Below are 27,250 nucleotides of genomic sequence, written 5' to 3'. Positions count from 1 at the left end.
TCAAGGATTGTCGACGGTCCCAGACCGGCGCTAGTGTCACGCGTAGTGAGTAATACATACTCCTATCAATTTTTTTTTTAAAGTAACAAATCATACAGAAAAAATATTGGTGTATTTATAACAAAAAAAGAGGAATACTCTAAAAATGGAACGGTTGGCATGTCTGAATAAAGTCTATTTGACTTTTTACCTAAATCTTTTATTTACTGAACAGAAAGATGAAAGCTTGATACTATTTACAGCCACCATATACCACACACTGAGTTACATCAAAATTGTGTTGCCGCATGTTCGCACATTCTCTACAGAATTCTGAAGTGGCAAATGAAGTTTTATATACCATATTCACCATATTTTTCTATGAAGTATCAATTAAGTTCCTAACAAACATCAATTGAAAATAACACTTTCACAGGAATGTACAAGGTACATACATTATAATACAATCCACAATATTTACAAGTAATACACTTTATGATTTGCAATGTGATATACCACTATGATACATGGTGAATTCAATATTTTATTATCAATATGGAAATAAAACTCAGTCCAATTGTAATGTTTTATAAATGCACATGTTGCAAATAGTATTCTGGACGATATTAAAAGAATGGATAATAATTTTTCAACTTTTCAAATGAAGTTCAAAGGAATCAATGGCAATCCACAAGTAAAATAATGATAATAAAAAATTTAACAGCCTGAAGAAATTTCATCAGCCATAAAATCACAAATATCAGTCTTGCAAACTATACCATATCAGGGGGCCACTTCATAAAGCCGTTCGTAAGAGCGGCTTTAAGAACAACTGGTAATCCTTTCTAACACGTTAAATAATCACCAATGAACATTTAATGGTTAATATCATTTACCACAAGAAAGGAACACCAGTCATTCTTAAATCGCTCTTAAAGGGGAAGTTCACCCTGACAAAAAGTTTATTGTAAAAATAGCACAAAAAATAATGAAAAATATTGCCGAAGGTTTGAGAAAAATTCATCAAATAAGTTATAATATAATTATTTGATTTGTGACGTCATATGCGAGCAGCATTCCTACATAGCGAATGGTAAAAAATCAATGAAATATCATTTTCTCAGAAAATTGAAAATGGTTTTTACTGTACCTTTTGTATATCAATAGACAAATCATTTCACACCCGATCATGAATAGAAAACAAAATCAAGTCATCAGGAACCATAACAAATTTGAAATTCATGCATTTTATACTACATAACACATGGGGCAGCTGCTCGTTTATGACGTCACAAATCCAAAACTTTGAACTCTCATAACTTTCTTACTCTTTAACGGATTTTCCTCAAACCTTCACCAATATTTTTTACTATTTTTTCTGCTATTTTTGCAACAAAGTCTTCTTCAGGGTGAACTTCCCCTTTAACTTACGAACAGCTTTACGAAACACCCAACAGTATCCCCTATCTGGCTGAAGGGGCAACTTGCTGTAATCTTTTAGTGTCATCAAAATCAAAGAGGTACTCCTGCTTGTTTGACTAATATTATCTTCCCCTATATTTTTTACCATAATATTTTATACAGCTAGATCTTATTCTACATGAATTTTGTGTGTTTTAATTCTTTCCATTTTTATTTATTCAAAGAAAGTTCCTGAATGTTATTGCACATCTCGTACATGTATCTAACCTGTTGATAAATTGCTTCATTCTTTATTTTGTAATCATCATGTTTAATGTAACTTGTTTATGTATGAGTAATACTGCCATTTTATTTGTATCTCTCCTTTTGAAACAAAGACTAGTAAGTATCAGTCCTTGATTATGTATTTGATTATATCTCAATAAAAAAAAACCTACACAAAATATATCAGTATGAAATGTTCTCCAAAAAAAGATTTACTTCATATTCTGCATGCCTTGCAGGAGCTAGCCTCCAGTGTCCAAAGAGAACTAGCTTTCTGAATTGGGATTTAAAGAGACTTTGGGGCGACTTGCAGTTAATTTAGTAGGAAAGTTAATAGAGCCACCAAATTCTTGAACCTGCAGTTGGCTCGTTTTGGGGCTAATAACACGAAATGTCAAAGAAACATTAGATTAAAAACATAGTACGACTAGTAGATCAAGTGTTTCATTGACACCTAGGGTCATATTACTCCAGAATTGACAATAATTTTAGTCCACATTTCTATGGATTGTCAGTCAAGTTTTATCATTCTTATCCTTCATTCAACATTCATGACAAAGATTAAGCATCAAAGGATTCATAGAAACATGTGGTAATCTTCTCATTTCATTACAATATTACTTTTTTTTAAGTTTTTCACTGCTGGGTCAAATGATTGTGTACTTTGTATTTGAGTGGAAGATTGGCACTCTAAAAAAATGTGGTCAAAGTGAACTTGGGATTCCTTTAATGGATGATATGAGAATACCACTCTCAATGCACGATCATGCCACTGAAGAGGAATATTTCTCAAACAACACATTTCATCATTCATATCCTTTATCATCCAGCTTTGGTGGGTTAAACAGATTACGATTCGGAAGGGTTCTGTATTACAAGCAATGAGCACTCTTTTCCTGCATGTGAAAAAAAATAATAAGAAAAGAGGGAACATAAACATTAATACCTGAAGTACATGTAATACCTTTTCACTCACTGGTGTAACTGTAATTATTCAAGCGGTACACCTATTCTTCAGGGGTAGATGAACTATCATGTCATCCCTCCCTTCACTTGAATAGTATGACATTGTGTAGTATTTATGCCCATGGCAGGCATCATAAACACAATGTTTTTCAGTTTTCACAAAATTCACAGTATGAAGTTTTGAACAGCACGCTGCAGCACGTTTGGTCATCCTATCTAAAAAAAAAATGTTCATATTACACCCATTCTGAAATCTCTTCATTGGTTAAAGTTCAACGATCGCATCATCTTCAAAATCCTTCTTGTATTCCATGCAATTAACGGCTCTGCTCCACAGTACAATATTAATCTAATCAACAAATACACTCCTGTCAGGTCCCTACACTCATCCAACTCTGGTTCCCTAGTTATTCCTAAATCCATTAAATCATGGGGGGTTCGGGCATTTGCTCACGCTGGCCCTGTTCCATGGAATGATCTTCCCCTGACAATCCGTGTATGCACGTCCATTGATACATTTAAGCGTTACCTTAAGACTCGTCTATTCCATGCTTCCTACTCTTAATTGTTCCTAAATCTATTACTATTATATTTGTAATTTTTCTCTTTCGTTATTTCTTTCTTCTTTCACTGCGCCTTGGGCACTCTGCCGAGTGGATTTGGCACATTACAAATCACATATATTATTAGACAAATAACACTGATTACTAGATTGTAATGAAACATGAATACAGAAATTGCCATTTTGTTCACTTTAAATTGAAATTGAATGAAGATATCCATTTCAAATCAAGTTGGCACTGAAGTGAAAGATTTGAAATAGGGATTTTGTTATTATTATTTGTTTGGCATCACCTGTGCCTGGGAGGCAAAAAGCGAACTGAATCACTGTGACCCGCAGGTCTCCCCTCCCGATATAATTGATTGGGGAGAATGCAGGTGGACCACTACACAGGTGTTTCCCCCTACTCTTATACGAATAGTGCAATGGGTTCTTAACATGCAAAGGTGGTGACTCTCCTCTACACGGGGCCTCCATTTAACGTCCTATCCGAGGGACGGAGTGTTTTCCATTGTAACATAGCCTGCATCTATGAAACAAGGGAGAGACGTTTACACACAATGCACTGGCTTCAGTCATCCGCCCGGGGTGGACTCGAACCCACGATCTTTGGTTCGACGGGCAGATGCTTTACCGACTGAGCCAACATCGCTCTTAGTGTGATGAAATATCATCCCACAGCGGTTAGGAATCCTATAAAGCTTATTTCACTCAAAGTTTGAACTCAAGAGAGCATTTTTGTCAACTAAGAATTATGGAAAATTCAGTTTTACAACTTTTGCAACAACATGTCTTCCATTACTACCAGACTACCACTAAAATGGAGGTATATTTACAAAGCACTGTGTAAAGCCAGATGAATGGGAATAGATTAATGAATCATAATATTCATGGTACCATTCAACATGGCTCATGATGTGATGACATCATATGTCATGAGTTCGTCTTTGTAACATTGACTTGGTGCGTTTAGTGCATCATAAGTTGGGGGATATGTCACACTATATCTCAGCATTATGAAAAATGTTGTATTATATCCAAAGAGTAAAAGTTTTTTTTTTACTGAATTAAAGACTAACCTGGAGCCACCATAACCTCATTCCTCTTGGTGCGGACACGGAGGAAGGCAAGGTTGTCCACTGGGTCGATATCCCGTACACAGCTCCTCGCCAGGCCAATCACAGGCTTGTATTGTTGGCAATACTGGACTGTGGTGGAATTATCTAGCGTTGTCTTGAGAGGGATTGCTGATAAAACAATAACAACAAAAAAAATCATAATATGATTCAAATTATTGGTCCAATGTTCACAACATGGGCTATTTTGTACTGTCAGTGCAAGAATGCCCTGTACATCACACTTTCGTGCATTGCATGCGCACAGGCAAAAAACGTGCGCTTAGCAGCACACATAAGTGCACTGCGTAAGGGCATTGCAAGAATGTTTTGTTAAGGGCGTTCTTGCACGGACACAACGATTTGTTTTGATGTAATACAGCTCCATTCTAAAAGCCCATCTAAAGCTTTGGTAAAGGGCTAATGTGAATTCTACTTGGGTATAGGCCTGTGTTAAACCAGTCAGTCCATCGGTCCCTGAATGATGGCACAACTGTTGGTGCAATTCCTGCAGACTGTTGAACTGATGAAATAAAGAAATAGAAATTCGGTCTCAAAGAATTTATGCATTTCTTCATTCCACTGGTCCGCTGGTCTCTGATAAAGAATAACCGATGGGCATCGGGTCTACTCCATTATCATCTATCATTCCCATCTTACCAATGTGTATTGGCCATTCAAAGAGGAAGTTCACCCAGACGAAAAGTTTATTGAAAAAATAGCAGAAAAAAAATAATGAAAAATATTGGTGAAAGTTTGAGGAAGATTAAAAAAGTTTTTTATTTTAGTTTTGTCACACCATATAAGAGCAGCTGCCAAATATGTTATGCAATATAAAATACATAAATTTCATTTTTGATGGTTTATTATGAGCAAAATTTTCTTTTTCAGGAGCAGGTGTGAGCTAATTTGTATGTTGATATCAGTGTTGTAGTGCCTTGATGCTCGGCCTTGGCCTTAAGGCCTATTTTTTCAAAGCCTTGGCCTTGAGGATTTTGAGCCTTGAAATTTCAAGGCATTTTCAAGGCATTTTCAAGGCTTTTTCAAGGCATTTTGTATTTTGTACTTTCATTTGTTTTATATAAGTAATTATAAATGTTTCAATTGTTCTGTATATTTAATGACACTAATGGTCAAAACTACCAGTCACCAGTAACAGTAGCAACAGCAGTAAGTGCAATTTTGACAACAACTTTCACACTGTAAACATAGCTAACTCTAAGGAATGATTTATAACAAGGTTGATTTCTATTCCATTAGGATTTTCCTTGTATTATTTTCTTTAGCCAACAAGAATGATTTAAGTCTTAATTATATTCTGAAAAGATTTGGAAAACTTGTACACAGACTTTAATTTTGTTATATCCAAATTGGCTATGTCAATGGCATGATGAGCCAAAAATTTAGAGGGGCCAAGCATGGCATATAGAACAAAATTTCTGCCAAAAAAGTTGAAAGCGATTGAAGCGAGCGAGTGAAAAAATTTGTCACCCTTTTGCTATAAGAAAAGCTTTTTTTTGAAAGACTGACAGTATGTTAAGGAAATAATATCAAATTTACTCCACATTTTCCTTTCCTTTATCCCCCTATTTTAAGTTTATTCTTGGTGGTGGAACTTCTTCCTCTCTCTCTCTCTCATTTTTTTTTTTTTTGGGGGGGGTCTGATATATTTTTGAACAGACAAGAAAGAGGAATGGGAAGAGAGAGAGAGAGGATAAGGAAGAGAAATATGTAAGGGGGTAAGAAAGATGGGCGTGGCTGGTTGGGCAGAAAATACTGCAAAATTAGTTAATGATAGGCAGTATATCTTTTCTAAATTGTAAGGAGAAACATGTAAGGGCGTAAGAAAGATGGGGGTGGCTGGTTAGGCAGATCATACTGCAGAATTAGTTAATAACGATAGGCAGTTCATCTTTTCTAAATTGTATACATTTTGTTTTAGGTATAGTGTCTCAGATTAACAAAACAAAGGAAAAAAATTCAATGAAATAACGTATTTGTTTTTGTGTCAATGTGGGTTCAAGAAATAATGATTAATTAAAATAATGATATATAATTAACAATTATCAATATTATGAATAATTAAATGTTTCAGGATATAATCAAGATTTACCCCCCCCCCCCCAACTAAGGGTATGGGGTGCGCCCCATTTATTTTGTATCCTTTTGAATATAACTTTATTTTGTAAGTATTCTTTATTCTGGTTTTTTAGGTAAAATAGGTGTAGAAGATACAAGAAATGAGAATTGAAATTTGAAAGTGGTTGTAAGCAGAAAAAAACATGAAAACTGGCAAGAATCCTAAAAATGACACATTTTCAAGTCAGCATTTAAAAATTTCAGCTTGCGCTCTGTGCTCTCTTAGGTTTGAAAATCACAAATTTTGAATCATGCTTACATTAGTTATTGTTTAGTACAGTATTACATGTAATCCTGTTCATGGTTACAAAAATGTATAGAATGGTGTTTTCTGGTTGGAATATCACAAATTTTTGGCTCGCTTTCTGCACTCGCATCAATTATTGTACTCATTCTATTCCTGTTTACACACAAAAAATGCTTAGAATGTCCAGTTTTCAGGTTGGAATATCACAATTTTTTTTAGCTCGCACTTTGCGCTCGCATTACTTTGATTGGTGAGTTATGTATCCTATTAAAAATGCAGTCCTTAAATGCTTCCTTTTCTGATCTGTACATTATCTAGCGTTATTTCTTTAATTAGATACACATCTTTTTCATGATTACAAAAACAGCTCAGAATATTTAATTTTCATGTCTTATTACACATGTCCAGAAGTTTGAGATCGTGGTTCGTACCGGCAACATCACGCAACAGTGATTTAGTGATTTAACAGTCATTAACCCCATAATTGACCAAAAATCAAGTTTTACAACTTCAGAATTGATTTTCTTTTCAAAACTGCTTGCTCGCTACACTTTCTCGCTGAGAAGTAAAACCTAAATCAAAATATCAATAAGAAATAAATTTAAAAGGCTTTGCTCAACTTAATTTCTACAAAACAAAAAACTACTTCACACAGTTGATAATCTCATTTTGAAAATACATGTATCTGTTAGCACCAAAAATTCCCATTTTGGTATATAAGTGCCTTTTTGGCTCTGAACCACCCCCCCCCAAAAAAAATATTATATATAATATATTATGTCTAAATCTATCATGAAATTATTTTTGTTTTAAATGTACAAGGGTGAAATTCTTTATTCGCTCAGTCCGCTCGCTCACATACATTTTTGCCATGTGTGATGTCTAGCGGCCTAAGCATTGTTAGCTCATTGTTCTGTATATTGTAAGTTTGAAATGCCTTGGCCTTGGTATTGAGGTTTTCAGGCCTTGGCCTTGGCCTTGGGTTTCCATGCCTTGGCCTCAGCCTTGGGTATTGAAGCCTTGGCCTTGGGTATTAAAGCCTTGGCCTTAGCCTTGGCCTTGGAGGTTTGAGCCTTGACTACAACACTGGTTGATATACTGAAGGTACAATAAAACTCATTTTCAATTTTTGGGAAAAAAAATGACATTTCATTTTTTTTATTCAAGATACATGAGAAGCTGTTTGCATAAATAACACAATAAAAAAATAAAAATTCTTAATAACTTTTTAATCTTTGAAGGATTTCCCTCAAACCTTTTAATTTTTTTCTGCTATTTTCACAAACTTTTTGTTCGGGAGATCTTCCACTAAATTGTTTTAACCACTATTCTTTGTGCACATTCAAATTTTGATAAATTAGTATCTTATGAACTTAATCATTTTTTATGACCATGTCCCGAAAAAGTTAACGATTGGATATCAGAAAGCTACGATAGTATCCTGAAATTGTTTAATCACTGACCATACTATTAAAAAAAATTTGTAACAAAAGATATTTTCTTTTAACCAGGCACCCAACAAATAATAGATATTCATTTAAAATGGAACAAGTTATCATATCCTTCATAATCATGACTATTTCACATGATACAGATTCACATAATCTAGTAATTATTTTTTTTTTAAAGTGGCAATCACTTCTTGAGTGATTTACCTTAGAGTCACCTTTGAACTTTTGACTGTTGATCAACAGTCTTTGAAAAAATTATAGTATGTTTAAAAAAATCAAGTAACTCTTATAACATCAGCAAGACAGTGATAAGTATATCATTTTTTAAGTTACCTCAAGAGAATGTTTTACATTATCTTCAAAGCTATGTAAATGTATTTGAAATTTGTAGGGCACCTGTAAATATTTTTTCAGATGACTCCTCACATTTTTATCTTGTTTGTTTTCCAATAATTTCATTTTGGGCTTTATCAAAAAATTTATTTTTGTTATAATTGAAAAAACATGTTGTAATGTTCCAAATAAATTTTGTAAGATGTTTATAAAGGTAAGACTCACAATCATTGTCCATTACAATTGTTCCTACCACACCCTTGTGGGCAGTAATCCTTTTCATTGTTTCCTCAGCTTCAGACTGAAATAAAAAGAAAAGACAGTTGTTAATTTAAAGATAAATTCCAGTTTTGGTAACGATCTCAAAATGACTTTTTACAGAATCTAATATAATGACCACCCACGTGTCTGTTTGTATGAATAAAAAAATATGTGCAAAAGGATTCTGGAAGAAATTGTGTAATTGCTGAAAAATAAGCAAAATAAGCATGGATTCGGTCACTTCCATCGGGTCTTTGTTCCTGCATACACTGTCCCACATCATTATTAATGCAAAATCATCACTAGCCACACACGCTTGCAGCAATTATATCCGGCATGTTGAGTTTGACTGCAGCTGATAAGTAGGGGCCTCTGGGTCTATTCGGTGGAAATTGAAAAATGAAACCCCTCAAGATAAACTAAGTAGATCTAATGTATAATGTCCAAAGTATTGATCAGATTAGATATAAATATGATAATTCAACAAAAAAACAAGATTCATTCCTTGCAGAAGTGGCAAGGACTCAAATAGAGTTAAAATTTCCCAAAACAGTTTCAAAATTTCTGGAACTTTTGTGGAAGGACAAGCCCCCCTCTCGGCCTCTGCGCCCTCCCCCACTCAGTCGCTCTGCTCCAAGCCTCACCATGACAAGTCTAGATAGATCATCTAGGCCTACCACTCTTTTTATTTAGCACTCTAGCAGTAGCAGTCTTCCATGTTCCTTAAATCATATCTATTTTATCCAGATCTAAGTTAAAGTTTTATTGGTTGTTCCGCTGTACTCCGTTGGCTCCACTCGTCAATTACAGAGACCAAAGACAAATGTCCAACTCGATCTGTACAGGGAATCAATGGCCCATACATGTAGGGCATAGGATCTATAATATATGTACCGGTATTAAGTTAGGATAAACCACTTGTTCACTGCTACCACCCTGCCTGTGGGAAATCTACAGGTAGGACTATGATATGCCAATGTTGTACAGTGCACACACTTTAAAAAATCATTAAAATATCGCATTTGTGACCAAAATTAGTAATTTCCATACAGTTGCAATTTATTTTTCAATAGTAACTTGGGAATAATTTTTGTATTCACCAGAGCGCTCAAAAACTTGAATTTTTGGCATATTTTTGTGTACGCCCTCTATTGGTAGAAAGTAATATGGCAAGAAAATTTTCATTTTTTTATCTCTATTTTTAATTGAGAAAAAAATAATTTAAATAAGAGTCAAGTTGTATGAATAATAGGTGTAATGGAAACTGTCAGTGTAAAAAAATCAAGCATTAGCCCCAATGAAAAAGAGAAAATAAGCCAAACATTGCCACCCTTATTTTGTCACACATGGAGATATGAGAACAAGGTTATATCATAACCTTGTTCATTGAATGAGTGGGATAAACCACGGAATTGAAAGTCTAAGTTCTTCTTCTTCTCGAAACAGTACAGTCCACCGTCTGGTTGCGCGACAGCCAAAGTCAGTTTTTTTGTCCTTTTATATTTTGGGGGGGTCCTTTTATTTTTCCCCCATTTTGGTGATTTCAGGCCAAAACAGAATAACATTCTTTTCATATATTTTTAATATGAAACAAGTGGAATGCCTCTGGCCGTCTCACCTGCATCACGCGGTTCAATATAGCAGCAGTGCTGACTTTGAATACTACTCTAACTCGCACAAGATGTTCAGTGATACATGGTTACTCTTATGTCCACTTTTTATGAACTAGACCAATAAACTTACAGAGATATGATGGTTATTCAACAAAAAACCCCAACATGGCCAAAGTTCATTGACCTTACATGACCTTTGACCCTGATCATGTGACCTGAAACTCGCACAGGATGTTCAGTGATACTTGATTACTCTTATGTACAAGTTTCATGAATCAGATCCATAAACTTTCAAAGTTTTGATGGTAATTCAACTGATACACCCACTTCGGCCACAGTTCATTGACCTTTGACCTTGGTCATGTGACCTGAAACGCGCACAGGATGTTCAGTGATATTTGATTACTCATATGTCCAAGTTTAATGAACTAGACTAATAAACTTTCAAAGTTATGATGGTAATTCAACAGATACCCCCGATTTGGCCAAAGTTCATTGACCCTAAATGACCTTTGACCTTTATCATGAGACCTGAAACTTGCACAAAATATTCAGTGATGCTTGATTACTATTATGTTCAAGTTTCATGAATCAGATCCATAAACTTTCAAAGTTATGATGGGAATTCAACAGATATCCCCAATTCGGCAAAAGTTCATTGACCCTAAATGACCTTTGACCTTGGTCATGTGACGTGAAACTCATGCAGGATGTTCAGTGATACTTGATTAACCTTATGTCCAAGTTTCATGAACTAGGTCCATATATTTTCTAAGTTATGATGACATTTCAAAAACTTAACCTCAGGTTAAGATTTCAATGTTGATTCCTCCAACATGGTCTAAGTTCATTGACCCTAAATGACCTTTGACCTTGGTCATGTGACATGAAACTTTAATAGGATGTTAAGTAATACTTGATTAACCTTATGGCCAAGTTTCATGAACTAGGTCCATATACTTTCTAAGTTATGATGTCATTTCAAAAACTTAACCTCAGGTTAAGATTTGATGTTGACGCCGCCGCCGCCGCCGCCGTCGGAAAAGCGGCGCCTATAGTCTCACTCTGCTTCGCAGGTGAGACAATAAAGACAAAAATTGCTTATCGATGAGCCCTGTGATGTGTCGGGCCGGGGGGGGGATTTTGCATTTTTAACCCCCTATAATCAGTATATGCTATGGCAGCTGCACGATAACGAACCATCTGAGCTGTGTACGAGGAGAAATGAAAAAAATGTTTAAAAAAACACGAAGCAGACGGCTGCCAGCTCGGAACCGCCGTACGACACGTCGACACACGCACAGACATGACTCGTAGATCCTCCAGCCGGCTCCCCCTGGCACGGGCCGACCGGTTTGGGCGTTAAGGGCAGCGCAACTCCGATGGCGATGCCCTCAAATCAGACTCGAAGAGGGGATCAGGCCTAATGAAATAATAATGGATAATTATAAAGTTTTACGCATAAAAACTAACCATTCGCTGTTATACAATATTATATACGATTCAAGCTGATTATTACATTAAAACATTCACCGGTATATGCAAAAGAACAAGAAATTTGTTTATTACCATGTTTAGATTTTCCGTTTCCCTTGTTGAACTTGGTTGCTATACGATAAACGACTGACGTATCGTAGAGGGCGTCCGACGCCAAGACTTTTCAGCTCGCTTACTCATGGTTACGTTTGTTCATTTTACATTTCGATCGGAATATCTATTTCCGCTCTTTTCTCGCGTCATTTTCCCCCGCATTTTCCCTAGTTTTATTGATTTCATTTCCACTATTTGCCGCCGATCCTTTCTTCAACTTAATAGATTTCCGACTATTAACGTTTTTCGACTCCATTATTATGAAGGTGTAATTTCCTTTTTTAGCCATATTATGTACAAACTTTATGGTTATAACGTTGCATAGACTAAGATTTATTTCTTTATACCTTTTCGTTTTTTGTTTTTTTGTAGATAGCGGACATGACGTTATTTGTTTTACAAAGTTTCGTTGCTCTCTGGCATGATTTGATATAATCCACATTTTCTTCATTTTCCTTTGAAGTGATATCAGTTGGTCAAAATATATAAAATATGAACTGCATGATCCTTGATTGTTAAAATATAACTCAAGGCGCTGAGTGTAAGTCAACGATGTCCGGGGTTCGATTCCCGGCATGGCCCTTGACCAATGCATTCTTAATTATGTACATTGCTCTTTTATCTTGCATCAAGTAAAACAAGTAAATGAAAATGCTTTATATAATATTGATACCAACGTGTGTACGTGTTTTTTTTAATGGTTAGGGTTTTGTTTTGTCACTTACTATCACTTTTACTTTGAGTAGAAATTAGTCGCTGGTATAGAATGTATCACACAGTGATACACTGAAAAGGGTTATTTGAATGTGCTCTCTCAGTAAAAGCTGAGTTGGATTAGTTTTTGCAGTGTACGTGGAACAACGTTTGAATCATGTTTCGTATGTTCCTATGGCCCGGTCCTATAATCGCCTGGTCAAATTACCCCGGGGGACAGTCAAATATATTGCTGTACGCCAGTGGCGTAACTACGGGGGGCATGGGGGGCACGTGCCCCCCCCCCCCAATCGACTGGCAAAAAAAAAACGGGGAAAAGGAGAAAAAGAGGAAAAAAGGAAGAGAAACGTAGTGGGGGAAAGAAGAAATTGTTGTTTATCGTGTTATATTATATTATATAACATAAGAAACATTTTTCACAACTTTATGAAACATTATTTGCTTAATTGTGTCTTCATTGTTCCTGGTGCTCGCATAGACTTTTTAACGAGATATATAACCTGCTGTACTAAAGCCTCCCATTTTCAAATCAATATACAACAAAATAATATATTTCCTCGCAATTAGAGTTATTATTGTTTTAAGTAGTGATATATTCTTCTTTTTCATGACTACTGAAAGTTATTGCCCTATTTTAATAATAATAATATAGGGTATTTATATTGCGCACATATCCACCTTGTTAGGTGCTCAAGGCGCTCCTATATTACCCGGCTAAGCTAGGCGTTCATAGCACACACAGCTTTTTGATGAATTACTTCCTACCGGTACCCATTTACCTCACCTGGGTTGAGTGCAGCACATTGTGGATGAGTTTCTTGCTGTAGGAAATTAAGGTCTAAAACATTTCCTATCCGTGCTAACGTTCGCATTTTTAGTGGATTGGTGAGATTTCTGCACTTCATGAACTCCTAAAATCAGTCCTTAAAATGTCTATTTTTCTGATCTGAATATCAAAAAATTTTAGCTCGCGCTTCGCGCTCGCATAATTTGGTTAGTGAAATACGTTGGGTCTTAGTGAATTCCTACAAACAAGCCTTGGAATGCCCCTCTTCATGTCTGAATTTCCTAGATTTTCAGCTCGCGCTTCGTGCTCGCAGTATTTCATTAGTGAGATGCGTATAATAATCATAATTACAATATGACTTCAAAAAGTGCTCCATGTGTTTAGATGTAATTCTAACAAAGTCAGCAAGCGTTTGGCACTCGCATTAGATGACTTTGGTGAGATATGTATACTCTGACTTAATTGATTCGTTACTATAGTCCTTAAAATATCCATGTTTGTGGTCAATATATACAAAAATTTCAGCTCGCGCTTCGCGCTCGCATCATTTGGTTAGTCAAATACGTAGGGTCTTAGAGAATTCCTACAAACAACCCTTAGAATGCCCCTCTTCAGGTCTATATTTCCTAAATTTTCAGCTCACGCTTTTGCGCTTGCAGTATTTGATTAGTAAGATGCGTATGATAATCATGATTATATGACTCCAAAAGGTGTTTCATGACTGTGTTTAGATGTAATTCTAAACAAAATCAGCAAAGGATGGCAATAGCATTGGATGACTATGGTGAAATATTTATACTCTTAATGGATTGTAAAATGTAATCCTTAAAATGTCCTTGTTTAGGGTCAATATACAAAAATTTTAGCTCGCGCTTCGCGCTCGCATTCTTTGTTTAGCGAGACAGTTAAGTATCATGATTACAAAACAATTCGCTTACAATGTCAATTTTTAGCCCTCAATATCAAAAATTTTCAGCTCGCGCTTCGCGCTCGCATTATTTAATCAGTGAGATACATATCCGTTTGATGGCACTGCATGTCCTCAAAATATCTCTATTAGGTCATTACCTGACAACTGAGCGCGCTTCGCGCGCTCCCTAAGTGACCCGAAATTTTTGCTGGTGCCCCCCCAATGCCGTGACCCACGGTACGCCACTTCTGTACGCACTCGTGACCAAAAAAGAAATGCGTTTAAAGGGGTATTTTTTTCAGTTTTGAACGCGGGCCGCGCGTGCACTAGCCTCTTGTCGAGGCCCTAGTGGCTGCTTCCCGAGCGAAGCGAGGGATTTCCTATTCGCGAAGCAAATTAGGCCTGGCGCGAGCCTGTCTCGCGGCGCTCTGCTTCGCTATATCCCTTGCTTCGCCATGTTCGCTCGGAAAGCAGCCGACAGGGCCTCGACAAGAGGCTACACATGCACTCGTTAAAGGTATCAATTAAAACCAAAGTCTTAATCGATTTTCGGCAATTAGAAAGCTCAAAAATTAATGATGTGCATGCAAATCACATGACCAAAATTGAATTACTATGTAAACATTAATTTTGCATGAGAATTTAAAGGAGCGCTAGAGGCCCTACGATATTAAGAATATATTTCTGAAAATTTCAACAAAAACAAGCCGCATACTCTATCGGTTTCAGGCTACGTGTAGAGTGTCTAATAAAAAAGGTGAAAGGATCAGTTTGCAGTTTGTCATTTTCAACAGATGCATTTTGGGGGATTGTGACCAGCAAGTCATTCCATCAAGATAGGGTCATTTCCTTGTCCAGCGTCCGGTTGAGTTCTCTGGGCTGCCGGTCTAAGTCGATTTGCAGTGTTATTTGATTCAAGGAATATAATTTCCAAAGAAGTGAGGGGAAGTGAGGTACGTTCAGTTGAATAGGGACAACATAATATCTAGGAATTATGCGTCGCATCTTATATGTTTTGAAGTCAGAAGTAGAGGGATGGTTAAAGACAATAAACAACAATATCTTTCACCATGTTCAAGGAAATACGAAGATGTAATGAGTAAATTGGAACTGATTGGATCGTACGCAGGGCGGGACGCGTCGGCTTCGTACGTGATCTATAACGCAAGGAGTGAACCACAGTGGTCTGACCCCGACACTTCTTCAAAAAATTCCCGATGTGGTTGTAGGACTTACAGAAATAATGAATCAATTTTCATGGCACTATCGTAAGGACTGATTTCTCTTCCCTTCTCCTTTTCCTTCACCCCCCCCCCCTTTCTCTCCCCTTTCCCTCTCGCTCTCTCTTCCCATGCCCCCCCCCCCTTCAAGAATGTACAAAGTTTTATACAAAAGTTCATTTTCATTATTTATTTGTATGATAATGAACGATCGTAATAATATCAAACAAAACTTATTGAATCTTGAAATTATTTGAACACAAGCAGGCAAAAGTAATATACAGGGAATAAATACCTACAAATAAAGGTTGGAAGATGGCATGAACAAAAAAAAAGCTTGATCAATTATATAAATGGCATTGGCAGGAAATATGTTAAAATGATTTCGTCAGGTTTTTACGACATCATGAACAAATGGTGCAAATTGGTGACAATTTCCTATTTCATTTTATCCAAAAAGGAATCATAAATTGTCTGTGTATTTTTCATAACATTGCTAATACTAAAATGGTACAAGCAACTCGGGCCTGAAGCAACTGAAAGAAAAGAGAAACTTTGAGGTTTGCTTTTTAGATTATGGTATACTGATTTGGTAAGGAAGATATTCTTGGGGTTAAAGGTATATCTTCATGAGATATTCTTTATTGTACAGGGTCATTTGAATTCTGTCCCAAAACAACTGCACAGATTCACTGTCAAATCTTGTATAAATCGTTCATCACACATCAAAATAAAATTCTGGTGGCTGATGATGTAAGGATACATACTATACTGTAAAAAATGAAGTGCTAATTTAGCACTTATAGTGCTTGTATAGTGACTGCACTATAAGTGCTAAATTAGCACTTCATTTTTTACAGTGTAACTGGTTTTTCATATGTATTTGTTTAAAAATATTTACATACAGATACATGCACCTTTAAATGTCCTACAATAATATAAAGACAAGGCAATAAAATATCTTGAATGTTAAAGGTAGACATGCAAAGTTCTTTTTCTATATCAAACAGATAATGTGAAGTGAACTTACACTTGGACAAAATAATTTATACTCTAATTTCCCTTTCCTTGATATAAATTACACACCCAGAAATAATTTTATGTCTATACATAAATCTGAAGTTTATATGTGTATGTACACAAACAAAAGTGATTGAACTAGTGGAAAAAAATATTACACATCATCCGATCATCAGGGACATTAGTAAGCATTATACAAAAAATGGTATCTCTGGAAAAATTCTGACATGCCTGAGGCAGAGCTGAGGGCGTTTGGACCGATTCAAAGGCAACAAGTCAGTAATTATTCTAAAGGGGTGTTGCAAGAAACTTGCTATCAATTGCAAGTGTATTTTTCGTCCCTAAATCAATCATACGTCTTTGAATTAATTACAAATTCAAGATTGATTGCTTATCTGCTCTTTGAAACAAGGAGTGTAATCTGATTTGCTGGAACTAACATCAATCTTTCAGTTGTAAAATTGCAACAGAATATTTGCAATTAATTGCAAATATTTCCTTGCAACATCCCCTAAACATAATGATATGAACCATACGTTTTATAAGATAGTGATGTGGATCCTTGTTATCTGACAAACCATCCTCATCTCAAAACCAGGGGTCCGTAACACAAAGCTTAGCAATGATCCTTGAACATTTTCTAAGATTGATGCCATTGACAATCAATCGTGAAAATCAAGTGTACGATTAATCACTCCCCTTGAGTTACAGAACCCATGAATGATCAATGAAACTAGTCATTAGTACCAGTCATTAGCGAGTTTCCCTGTTATGACTTACAGGTCACGTGATCAATTTCAGCCAATCATTTGATTGGAATCCTTGTCATCATTCTCTAATATCAAATACAAATTAAACTGTGCTGGAATCAGAAATTGATAATACAGGGATTTGGTTTTCTACATTGTGACACGTTTTATGTATGACTTGCTAGTGGTTATCTGTGTTGTAAGAATAAACCTAGTCTGGTGGGGCAAAGATTTCCTGACAACCCATGAACCCAAACAAAGAATAGGTCTAGATTCCAATAAAAATGTTTTTACTGGGGACTGCTCATTTATTGCTTATGACCAAGGACTAAATTACAAGAAATAAATATTTTCTACTGTATATCATACAATGTACAAGTATATACACCTAATTTATTCTAGTGAAGAAAGTAATCAAAGATATTACCAAAAAAATTAATGCTTCGTGGAGCACAGATAGTCGTGTGACCTGAACTACTACAGACTTCCTAGTTTAATATCAAGATTCACAAAATGTTTCCGTTTCCTAGACTTACGATTCTTATAACCTGAATTTAAGGTACCAACAATGGGATACTATTCAGTGGCATACGTCAACAAAAGCACAAAGAATGGGGAGGGGGTAGTCTTGAAATAATGCCTCTTGAAATGCCTGGTGTTGAGGAAAAAAAGAAATTGTAAATCGATCTCAAATTTTTCTTTATGGTTATTCCCATAGGAACCTGGCAGGACAGCTTTTTGCTGGTAAAAGCCAAGCTGGTATATAACCAATTACATAGGAAATATTTTCCATCTAAGTTACTCAAGCATATTGGCTGACCTTATAGATGACAGATATTACTCTCGGGTCTTTTTATCTAAGTGGAGACTATGGCAGAACGGGGATTCGAACTCACAACCTTGCGATCATTATTACATGGATGTATTAAGCCTTAAACAATAGACGGGGCAAATGTGAATGCATCAGAGCTTCAGCATAATAAAAAATGGGTAAAAACCAAAAAAGAGTTCCTATTGGAATTTTCAAGATTGACATTAAAACAATGATATATGAAGCATTTTCAATGAGAATACATTACATCTGTACATAACAAGAAAAGTGACAATCATTCACAGTTCAATATCTACTTTGAACTATCTTTCTCTCAACTAGTCTCCGAACGAATGTTGCAGACCATGGAATGGGGTACTTTTGAGATTTGACCGATTAACAGACTGTCCCTTGCCGAAGATATTCATATCTGTTGCATGAATCTCAATGGTAAGTATTAAGTGAGATTTGGATGAAAAAGAACGACCATTCCCACCTGGGCAATATTGCGTCTCATTCTTTGAAGTATAATCAGCATGCCTCCGATGGCTTTTGAGTCACAATCAATATGAAGTCTTTATCTGAAATGATGAGAGAGAAAAAAAAATAAGGAAAGCACTAAGTAATATGCTTTTTCTACTAAATTTTTTTACAAGATCAACCAATTACGAATGGAAATACCCTTTGACAGCAAGCATCATTTAAAATTAAAGTTTATTCAATCAAATGTGTGGGATAGTTCACTCAAAAGCATACATTCAGAGATTTATTTATTGTAGTATGAAATAATTATTCTTACGTACATACTGTTGCTGTTTCATGAAGTTCTGTTTATCAGTTGAGAAACTGCACTATCAAGCTGTTTTGAAGGTTCTTCTATATGAAGACATCTAATCATGTCTCCAGTTCTTGAAATGCAAGTATCACATTCAGTTTGGTACACATAGCTGGAATACACACACTATTCTCTTCATGAAGCATCCCCTGGGGGCTGTTTCACAAAGATATAAGTATGACTTAGGGGGTGTTGCAAGAAAATATTTGCAATCAATCACTAATATTCTGTTACAACTTTACATTTGATTGATCACCTTTAACTTTGGCAAATCAGATTACACTCCTTGTTTCATGGAGCAGAATAGCAATCAATCGCAAATTTGCAATTAATTGCACGGCATATGCTTGGTTTCGGGAATGAAAATTGACTTGCAATTGATCGCAAGTTTCTTGCAACGCCCCATAGGAGTCGCAATTAAATGTTTAGTTGCGCGTGGTGTAAAAGACATGACAGTGTTGGTGAGATCATGTCAAGAGCATGCGCACTACTGCGTATTGATCAATAAGACTGCGCGTCGCATATCATGTACGCATCCGCATTTACATGTAAGTGCGACCTAAGTCGCACTTTCATCTTTGTGAAACATCCCCCTGGTGTGTCAACGACACAAACTAAATCAAATAATTACAAACCTGGTGCGACCATTATCTCGTGAGCTTTGGTACGGACTCTGACGAATGACAAATCATTTGTAGGGTCAGTATCTTGGACACATCTCCTGGCCTTGTTGATTAAATCCACATATCGGGCTGCATAGTGTGTCGCCTTTTCATTGTTAAATGTCGTTCTGATGGGAATTCCTAGAAATGAGAAGCATGACGACGGCATATCAATAAAAAGTCTATATTTAGAATATTTTAAAATGTAACCTATGTTATGAGATACATACATGTACGTGAAAGGAGAAAAACAGTTCGTGAAAAACGGAATGCTGATAGCTTGATAAATTTTGAAAAGTAAAGTTATGAATGTTTGAAAAACAAGATCACCAATGTTATGTAAATTAGAAAATGGCAACTTCATGACTAGATAACAAGTGGCAGTGTCATGTAGCCTAGTTAATAATCAGGAATTGCGGTTTTCTCTGACAACACAAGATCACAAATTAATATATTCCATCAAACTCATCATCAATTTTAGTATGTTGGAAATTTGTGGAAGATTTTAAAAATTCTGATTGAAAACTTATCACATCACATTCTGCCAAATTTCAGGACACAATAAGGATCTGACACATGTATATGTTTTTTCATGTGTTTAATATTCATGTTGTGATAAAATGAAATAGCAGTAATATTCCAAATTATTTTTTTCAAACACATTTTAAACACAAGTCACTTTTCATTTATCCAATAAAAATGGCAGCTGAGCATCACCCATCACCATCAGAGGATATAATGCATCTGTGTATTCTTTTATACTTCTTTAGAAGTAGCTTTAAACATTAATTTTGCTGTTTGTTGTGACTCTATTGGTCAAATCAGGGTTTGAATCAATCCAATTGTCTTTTTTAATTGGTCTCAATTTCCTTTAAAAAATTTGTGCTTCTAACATTCCCTATCCCATATGTGTAAATCTTGGAATAGGGATGTGCCTTATACAGTGCTTATCAAAAAAAGTTTACACTTAAAAAAAATCATGTAAAATTATATATTTGTAATATCCTGACGATTTTTCCACATTTTAGCATTGGTACAGATCCATTTAAGCAAATGACAATATAACTGTCGAAAAATATTTCCGCTTGAGTGAGCACCACTTACTTTTGAAAAGTTAGTGAAAAATGATTTGCACAGAACTTTAAAATAGTTATGCGAATAAAAGTAGACCTTAATCATGAAGAACACGTGGAAATTAGCTATTAAATTGATTTAAAGATATCTTTTACCTTTTTAAACTTGTTTCCTTGCCCAAAACAGTTCGAAGAGTGCATTGCGCCCCACCCCACTCCCCCACACACCGAGTCCATCGTGACGATATTTGCTTTACACTGAGCTGTGATTTACATGAAATGGCTTAGGCTTGATTTTCATTTTGTTAATCATTGCCAAGCTTGGGAAAAGTGTGGAGAAACAAGTATTAAATGAAAAATGAAATGTAAGTCAACTTTAAATGATAAAAACTTAGTGAAAAAATGCTGGAGTCTGATATAAAATTTTGTGCAGATTCAGTTATGTCCTTTAGCTGGCACAAAAGGGGTAAAGGTTGTGCTTACTAAGTGTTAAAATTTCAATTTGGGTGGCAAAAATTGTCATAAAAGGCTTGAATGTATGCCTTTTATTACAATTGACTAAAAGTGCAAGAGAAAATGTATGAGAAATGTGTTACAGGGTAAGTTTGATTTCGCCCTTTCCCCTTGACACAGCGTGAAAACAAGCATTTCTGCGCAAACAGATTTCTGCGAGCTTTACAAAAAAGGGCAGTGCTCACTCAAGTGTAACATTCTGTCAAAACTTTTACTTTCATCGGATAGATGAGACCCAAACCCATATTTATTGTTGAAAAAATTACCCACATGTTATATATTTTTTAATTCCCAGGGTTTTTTCAAAGTATAAACTTTTTTTGATACGCACTGTAGAAGTTGCAAATTTCACACACCCTTAAAATACCCCCCCCCCAAAAAAAAATGGTCTAAATAATCGGAAGTCCAGGACAAAACCATCAGACTGGTGCTGTATTTCAAAATCTAGCAAGAGCATATTCTGAGAATTAGAAAAAAGGATGAACTGATTCATGATAATTAATATTTACACTTTCACAAGAGTAACAAGAGCAAAAATATTCACCTAACCTCAACCAGGAGAATCTTAGAATACTAAGAAATGATGAAGGGGGTACAAATTGCCAATTCGTCCACTCACCACATGGTCTACCTTCATTTATTCTAATGCCATATCGTACATCAGCATTACGTCTAACAACCATTTGGTCCAATCATCACTTTGTCTAATTAACAGTTCATCTGTTACCATTTTGTCTTATAACCAGTTGGTCTAATACACATTTTCTTTCCATTCATTTGCACAATTAACACTTTAGTTTAATTAGACCAAATGGTATATGGACTAAATGGCTATTGGACCAACTGGCTATTAGACGTTATGGCATTAGACTAAATGAAAATAGACCATGTGGTGAATAAACAAACTGATGATAGACCAAATGTTAGAAGACGAATTGGCAATTGGACGTATTGGTATTAGACGAATAGGAAATAAACCCAAATCGAAGCCAGTATAGTGGCAGTTAACTCACCCTCACAACTGGCAATTACAACTCCAGTCACGCCAGGGTGCTGCATTAACCTCTTGACTATATCTTCAACTTCAGCCTGAAATCAAAATTGAAAATAACCGGTAAATGAAATTCAGTTATATTGAAAAAATGAGAAAAGGGGAAAATCTACAACCTCATGTACACATTATAATTTTTAAAAACTACATCAAAAGTATATTTCAGAAGATTGGATTTGTTAGTGGTGCCAGATAGTCTAAAAAGATAGCACCAAAGTCTGTTGGTACAAAGAAAAAAAATGTATTCATTCTTGAGCAACATTGATTGATTTTGTACAAATTTTCATTATCAACTTTGCAATAAGTTGAAAATAGACAACAAGGAATGCCCCTGGCCATCTCACCTGCATCACGCGATTCCACATAGCAGCATTGCTGACTTTGAAAACTACTATAACTCGCACAAGATGTTCAGTGATACTTGGTTACTCTTATTTCCACGTTTTATGAACTAGACCAATACACTTACAGAGATAGGATGGTAATTCAACAAATACCCCCAACGTGGCCAAAATTCATTGACCTCACATGACCTTTGACTTTGATCATGTGACCTGAAACTTGCACAGGATATTCAGTGATACTTTATTACTCTTATGTCCAAGTTTCAAAAGTCAGATCAATAAACTTGCAAAGTTATGATGGTAATTCAACAGATGCCCCCATTATGGCCAAAGTTCATTGACCTTTGACCTTGGTCACGTGACCTAAAATGTGCACAGGATGTTCAGTGATACTTGATTACTCTTATGTCCAAGTTTTATGAACTAGACCAACATACTTTCAAAGTTATGATGGTAATTCAACAAATACCCCCAATTTGGCCAAAGTTCATTGACCCCAAATGACCTTTGACCTTGGTCATGTGAGGTGAAACTCATGCAGGATGTTTGGTGATACTTGATCAACCTTATGTCCAAGTTTAATGACCTAGGTCCATATATTTTCTAAGTTATGATGACATTTCAAAAACTTAACCTCAGGTTAAGATTTTGATGTTGATTCTCCAACATGGTCTAAGTTCATTGACCCTAAATGACCTTTGACCTTGGTCATGTGACATGAAACTCTAATAGGATGTTCAGTAATACTTGATTAACCTTATGGCCAAGTTTCATGAACTAGGTCCATATACTTTCTAAGTTATGATGTCATTTCAAAAACTTAACCTCAGGTTAAGATTTGATGTTGACGCCGCCGTCGCAAAAGCGGCGCCTATAGTCTCACTCTGCTATGCAGGCGAGACAAAAATTGCACGATAAAAACAAATTTATTAATTGAGTAATTCCAATCAAATGATTTGCTGTTTCATTTATACTGAAACTACATGTATGTGTCAATTCTGTCACAGATCCATTTGACTTTCTGAGGATGAATTACCTTTGATTGATAATCTTGATGGGCATAGGACGATAGAAAATGAATGGGGATTTTTATCAAATCAATCATTTAATGACAGTGTGTCATCAAGTTCATCAATTGCTGGACGATATTCTGCAGTTTATTTCCAACTTCAATTATGCAGTTTATTGACATGAAAAGTGATCAGTTTGTGCTTTTTTCTTGACTGATTGTTGATTTAATATGTGCAACTAGAACTTCATGTGTACATTGAGTAAATGTCTGGTAAAGTTTCTCTCTTAAAAAATCCTTAATCATGCATTAACCAAATTATGAAAAATTGAAATTGCTGAATCAAACCAACATAACCATACACATGCAAAGAGCTATTCGGGCTGCTGCTCCATCATGTCCATTTTGTCTGGAAAAAGATACTGGCCCAAAATCACCAATTTTGAGGATGAGCGGAGGATGGACACGGAGTGAAATACGGGTGAAGAGTAAGAAACTAAGCTATTTTACTTTCTTGTTATATTTTTTTCTATAATTTTTACAATAAATTACATTTCCATCCCACCTTTGTCACTTGGAATATCCAATCAAGTTCACCGTCCCAAGGTTCGGGTAGGTGGAGCGCAGTGTAGCGGCAGTGAAGTGGAGCCTGCCCGAACTTCGCCCGAGGGCGAGGTTAAACGATCGCAAGCTGTCTGTGTACGAGAATTTTTTTTTAATGTTAAAGGCCTTATCGTGAAATTTGTCACCTCTCTTTATGTGTACGTTGTGTACAAAGTCAATGGGAGTGGAAAGAAGTCACCGCCGTTAATGACGAAATAAACGGCAGTGAATGGACTGTGACTGAGTGGTGTCGCCTCGTCCGCTCGGTGACAAATTCCACGATAATCATAATGGCCATGTTAAAAAACTACTCGAAACAGACGGCTGCCAGCTGACAATGTTAGATTTTGAATAGAGAGTAAAACTAAGATTAAAAAGTTGAAGTCACAAAATCAACCCCACGGCCACGTCAAAATCAATCACCAAGCTCTAACTTAGGCTACACTCTATGTCTACGCGGGACCAAGGCCCAGCAAGGGACGGGGCTAGACCAAAAGCTTTGGTCTATGTTATTTTGGTTGTTCAGCTGAACTCCGTTGGCTTCACTCACCAAAAACAGAGACCGAAGTTCTAGCGCGATCTGTACAGGGGACTTAATTGCCATATGTTTATGTACTTAAGATCGGTTAAAACGGGGAAGTAAATTTGCGCGACAGCCGAGGTAAGTCACTGTTTTTGTTCCTTTCAACTTGATTTTTCTCTGTTTTTTGGCAATTAATGCCAAGAGGCAGAGGGAATATTAATTTGCATTTTTTATTTTTGGTCGCATTTATTTTCAAAATTTTTATTCATTAAAGACAAAAACTGAAGAGCCCCGACGGGGGGATTTTGCATTGCAAGTCCCCTAATGATGGTGGCTGCACGATAGCGAGCCGTCTGTGTACGAGGAGAAATTTTTAAAAAAGTTAAAAACTCCTTGAAACAGACGGCTGCCAGCTGTCTAGGGACGGGGTTGCTTCGGCGGTGGAGCTGAGCTCCCGGTTGGAGACTGGACTGGAGTTGCACAGCGAAACGAACGCACACACAAAACCGACATCTAAGTTATTCCTTTACTTTACTACCACACCTATCGTCATAACAGATTTACCGTGTTTTATGAATTGTTGAACGAATTTGAATAATGACCTTCACTCTATAATACTATGAAAATACATGAAATATATAATAAAAACAACATTTCTCACCATATTTCTTCTTCCTGTGTTGTTGTTGCTAGGTCAATTCGTGATCGTGAGACCATTGCGCATGCGCGATATATCGCAGCCCTATTACGTCATCGATCAAATGCTTTTTGCGATCAAAATTGGGAAACTTATCATAATCCGGGGGGGGCCACTTACATTGGCGAGTAGATACCTTGCGCGACCAAAAAAAAACACGTAAAAAGGATGTCTTTTTCACGATAGGGCACGTTACGTACGTAACGTGATAAGGGTGTCAAAAACACAAAAATAATGAAAAAAGGGTATCTATTTCGCTAGGAAAATTACGTGTTTAGGGTCGAATATGCGGGGATGATAAAACAAAATTAAATGTTTTATAAAGGATGTCCATTTTGCCCCAAAACTTCGTGTTTAGAGTCCGATTTGCGCGAGGTGTAGAAGGTGGGGTCGTACTAAACCAAATAAGGTAAAGCCGCGACGACCGAAGGACCCGTAACAATAAAACATTCCTGTACTTGTTTAGGGGTTCATTTCAGGGAATATTTGCCAAGAGTATCGTTTTGTTTCCCATACTTGTTAAGGGTAGGGTTTCACACGCCAATACTTGTTAAGGGGTGCATTTTCAGAAAATGGAAATTACGTGTTTAGGGTGCTTTTCGAGACCCCATGGTCGCGCATGGTATCCACTCGTGAATGGAAGTGGCCCCCCCCCGGGATCATAATTATGAAATGGCTATAATATTATGTAAATTGTGTAGCAATATATTAACTTTTCCCATTCTTTAAGACTTCGCAGCTGATTCGGTTTCGGTGTAACCCTATCGCTACAGGTAAATGGCCTGTCATAGCAGTATACGGACCAAGCAGGAATTGGTGTTTGCTCCCCCCCCCCGCGAAAAATGATTTCCAATTGTAACGCCGAGAGCGTAGCGACCGAGCAAAAAAGAAGAAACAATAAATTGTATTTCAAAATCATTTAGTTCACCCATTGGGGGATGGTATTTCGTTTCACGATAACTGGCAATCAGGATGGGGGTTTGTATTGTTAATTTCTCCAGGAATTATATGCGATCGTGCGAGAAAATTTTCTTTATTTCGCAAGCTATTTCAGAAACTTAGTTTTTAGCTTCATTTTTAAAAAAGTACAGTAGCATATTGCAGAGAAACATGAAATTGTGTGTTTTAACGTCAATCAATGGCACCTCTCCGTCTCCTTTAAAAATTACAAAAGAATTTGGTGCCCGATTAAAAAAATATATAGTGTAATTCAGAATTCATTATCCTCCAATTAAGTGTAGACCTGGAACAATTCCTGAACTTTGATAATCATGGATTTCCGCCCTGCATACAGTAGTGGAAAGTCGAAACAATATAGGGTTTTGTAGTCATATTAGTATCAAATGCATTACAACAGGGGCGGCGATCCTGGGGGCATCCCCCCCCCCCCCCCACTTCGTGAAGCACTAAAAAAGTGTCCCTTTAACATGAGGAGGACCCGTTTTAGGTGATACCAAGTGCCCTTTCGCGTATAGCCTATGTAAGTGCTATTTGGCGAAAATGCCCCCTGCACTCGAACGTGTTCTGTGCCCCTTTCACCTCATCAGAAGGACCCGGTTTATAATGTTAGCAAGTTTCATTTCTTGTATATCATTGCCAATTTCTACTGAAAGTTCCTCCTCGCACAAACGTGTTCTATGCCCCTTTCACCTCAGAAAGACCTAGTTTATGTGTTAACAAGGGACCCTTTGAAACAAGAAAACAATATTCTCATTTGTATATGTTACTACAAAACTTGTAACATATTACGTGCCTTGATTATGTAAAGCTTTACGAGTCATGTGAGT

General features: G+C 36.3%; 2 protein-coding genes across 2 annotated transcripts; both read right to left on the bottom strand.

The window, feature by feature from the left end:
* Positions 1–2,295: 2,295 nt before the first annotated feature.
* On the bottom strand, positions 2,296–12,016 carry LOC121407894 (dynein light chain roadblock-type 2-like). The gene is made up of 4 exons (XM_041599134.1): positions 11,922–12,016; positions 8,704–8,779; positions 4,273–4,440; positions 2,296–2,561 (listed from the first exon to the last, which is right to left on the bottom strand). Exons 1-4 carry the CDS (start codon positions 11,922–11,924, stop codon positions 2,515–2,517), a joined length of 294 nt encoding a protein of 97 aa, XP_041455068.1. The 5' UTR covers positions 11,925–12,016; the 3' UTR covers positions 2,296–2,514.
* A 5,848-nt stretch (positions 12,017–17,864) lies between these two features.
* On the bottom strand, positions 17,865–25,520 carry LOC121407893 (dynein light chain roadblock-type 2-like). The gene is made up of 4 exons (XM_041599133.1): positions 25,428–25,520; positions 22,250–22,325; positions 19,624–19,791; positions 17,865–18,734 (listed from the first exon to the last, which is right to left on the bottom strand). The coding sequence occupies exons 1-4, from the start codon at positions 25,428–25,430 to the stop codon at positions 18,685–18,687; spliced, it is 297 nt and encodes a 98-aa protein (XP_041455067.1). The 5' UTR covers positions 25,431–25,520; the 3' UTR covers positions 17,865–18,684.
* Positions 25,521–27,250: the final 1,730 nt, after the last annotated feature.

The sequence above is a fragment of the Lytechinus variegatus genome, chromosome 2 (assembly GCF_018143015.1).
Source record: "Lytechinus variegatus isolate NC3 chromosome 2, Lvar_3.0, whole genome shotgun sequence".
Lineage (NCBI taxonomy): Eukaryota > Metazoa > Echinodermata > Echinoidea > Temnopleuroida > Toxopneustidae > Lytechinus > Lytechinus variegatus.
The sequence above is the reverse complement of the archived record's forward strand: the minus strand, read 5'-3'. Positions and strand labels throughout refer to the sequence as shown.

Bases quoted from the DNA above. Each gene is read 5' to 3' on its own strand.
- LOC121407894 (XM_041599134.1), bottom strand. The intron at 4,441-8,703 runs GTGAGTCTTACC...TTGTTTTATCAG, and splicing joins AATTGTAATGGACAATGATT to CAATCCCTCTCAAGACAACG. The intron at 2,562-4,272 runs GTTAGTCTTTAA...TTTCACATGCAG, and splicing joins TGAGGTTATGGTGGCTCCAG to GAAAAGAGTGCTCATTGCTT.
- LOC121407893 (XM_041599133.1), bottom strand. The intron at 19,792-22,249 runs GTGAGTTAACTG...TCTCATTTCTAG, and splicing joins TGTAATTGCCAGTTGTGAGG to GAATTCCCATCAGAACGACA. The intron at 18,735-19,623 runs GTTTGTAATTAT...TCATCATTTCAG, and splicing joins CGAGATAATGGTCGCACCAG to ATAAAGACTTCATATTGATT.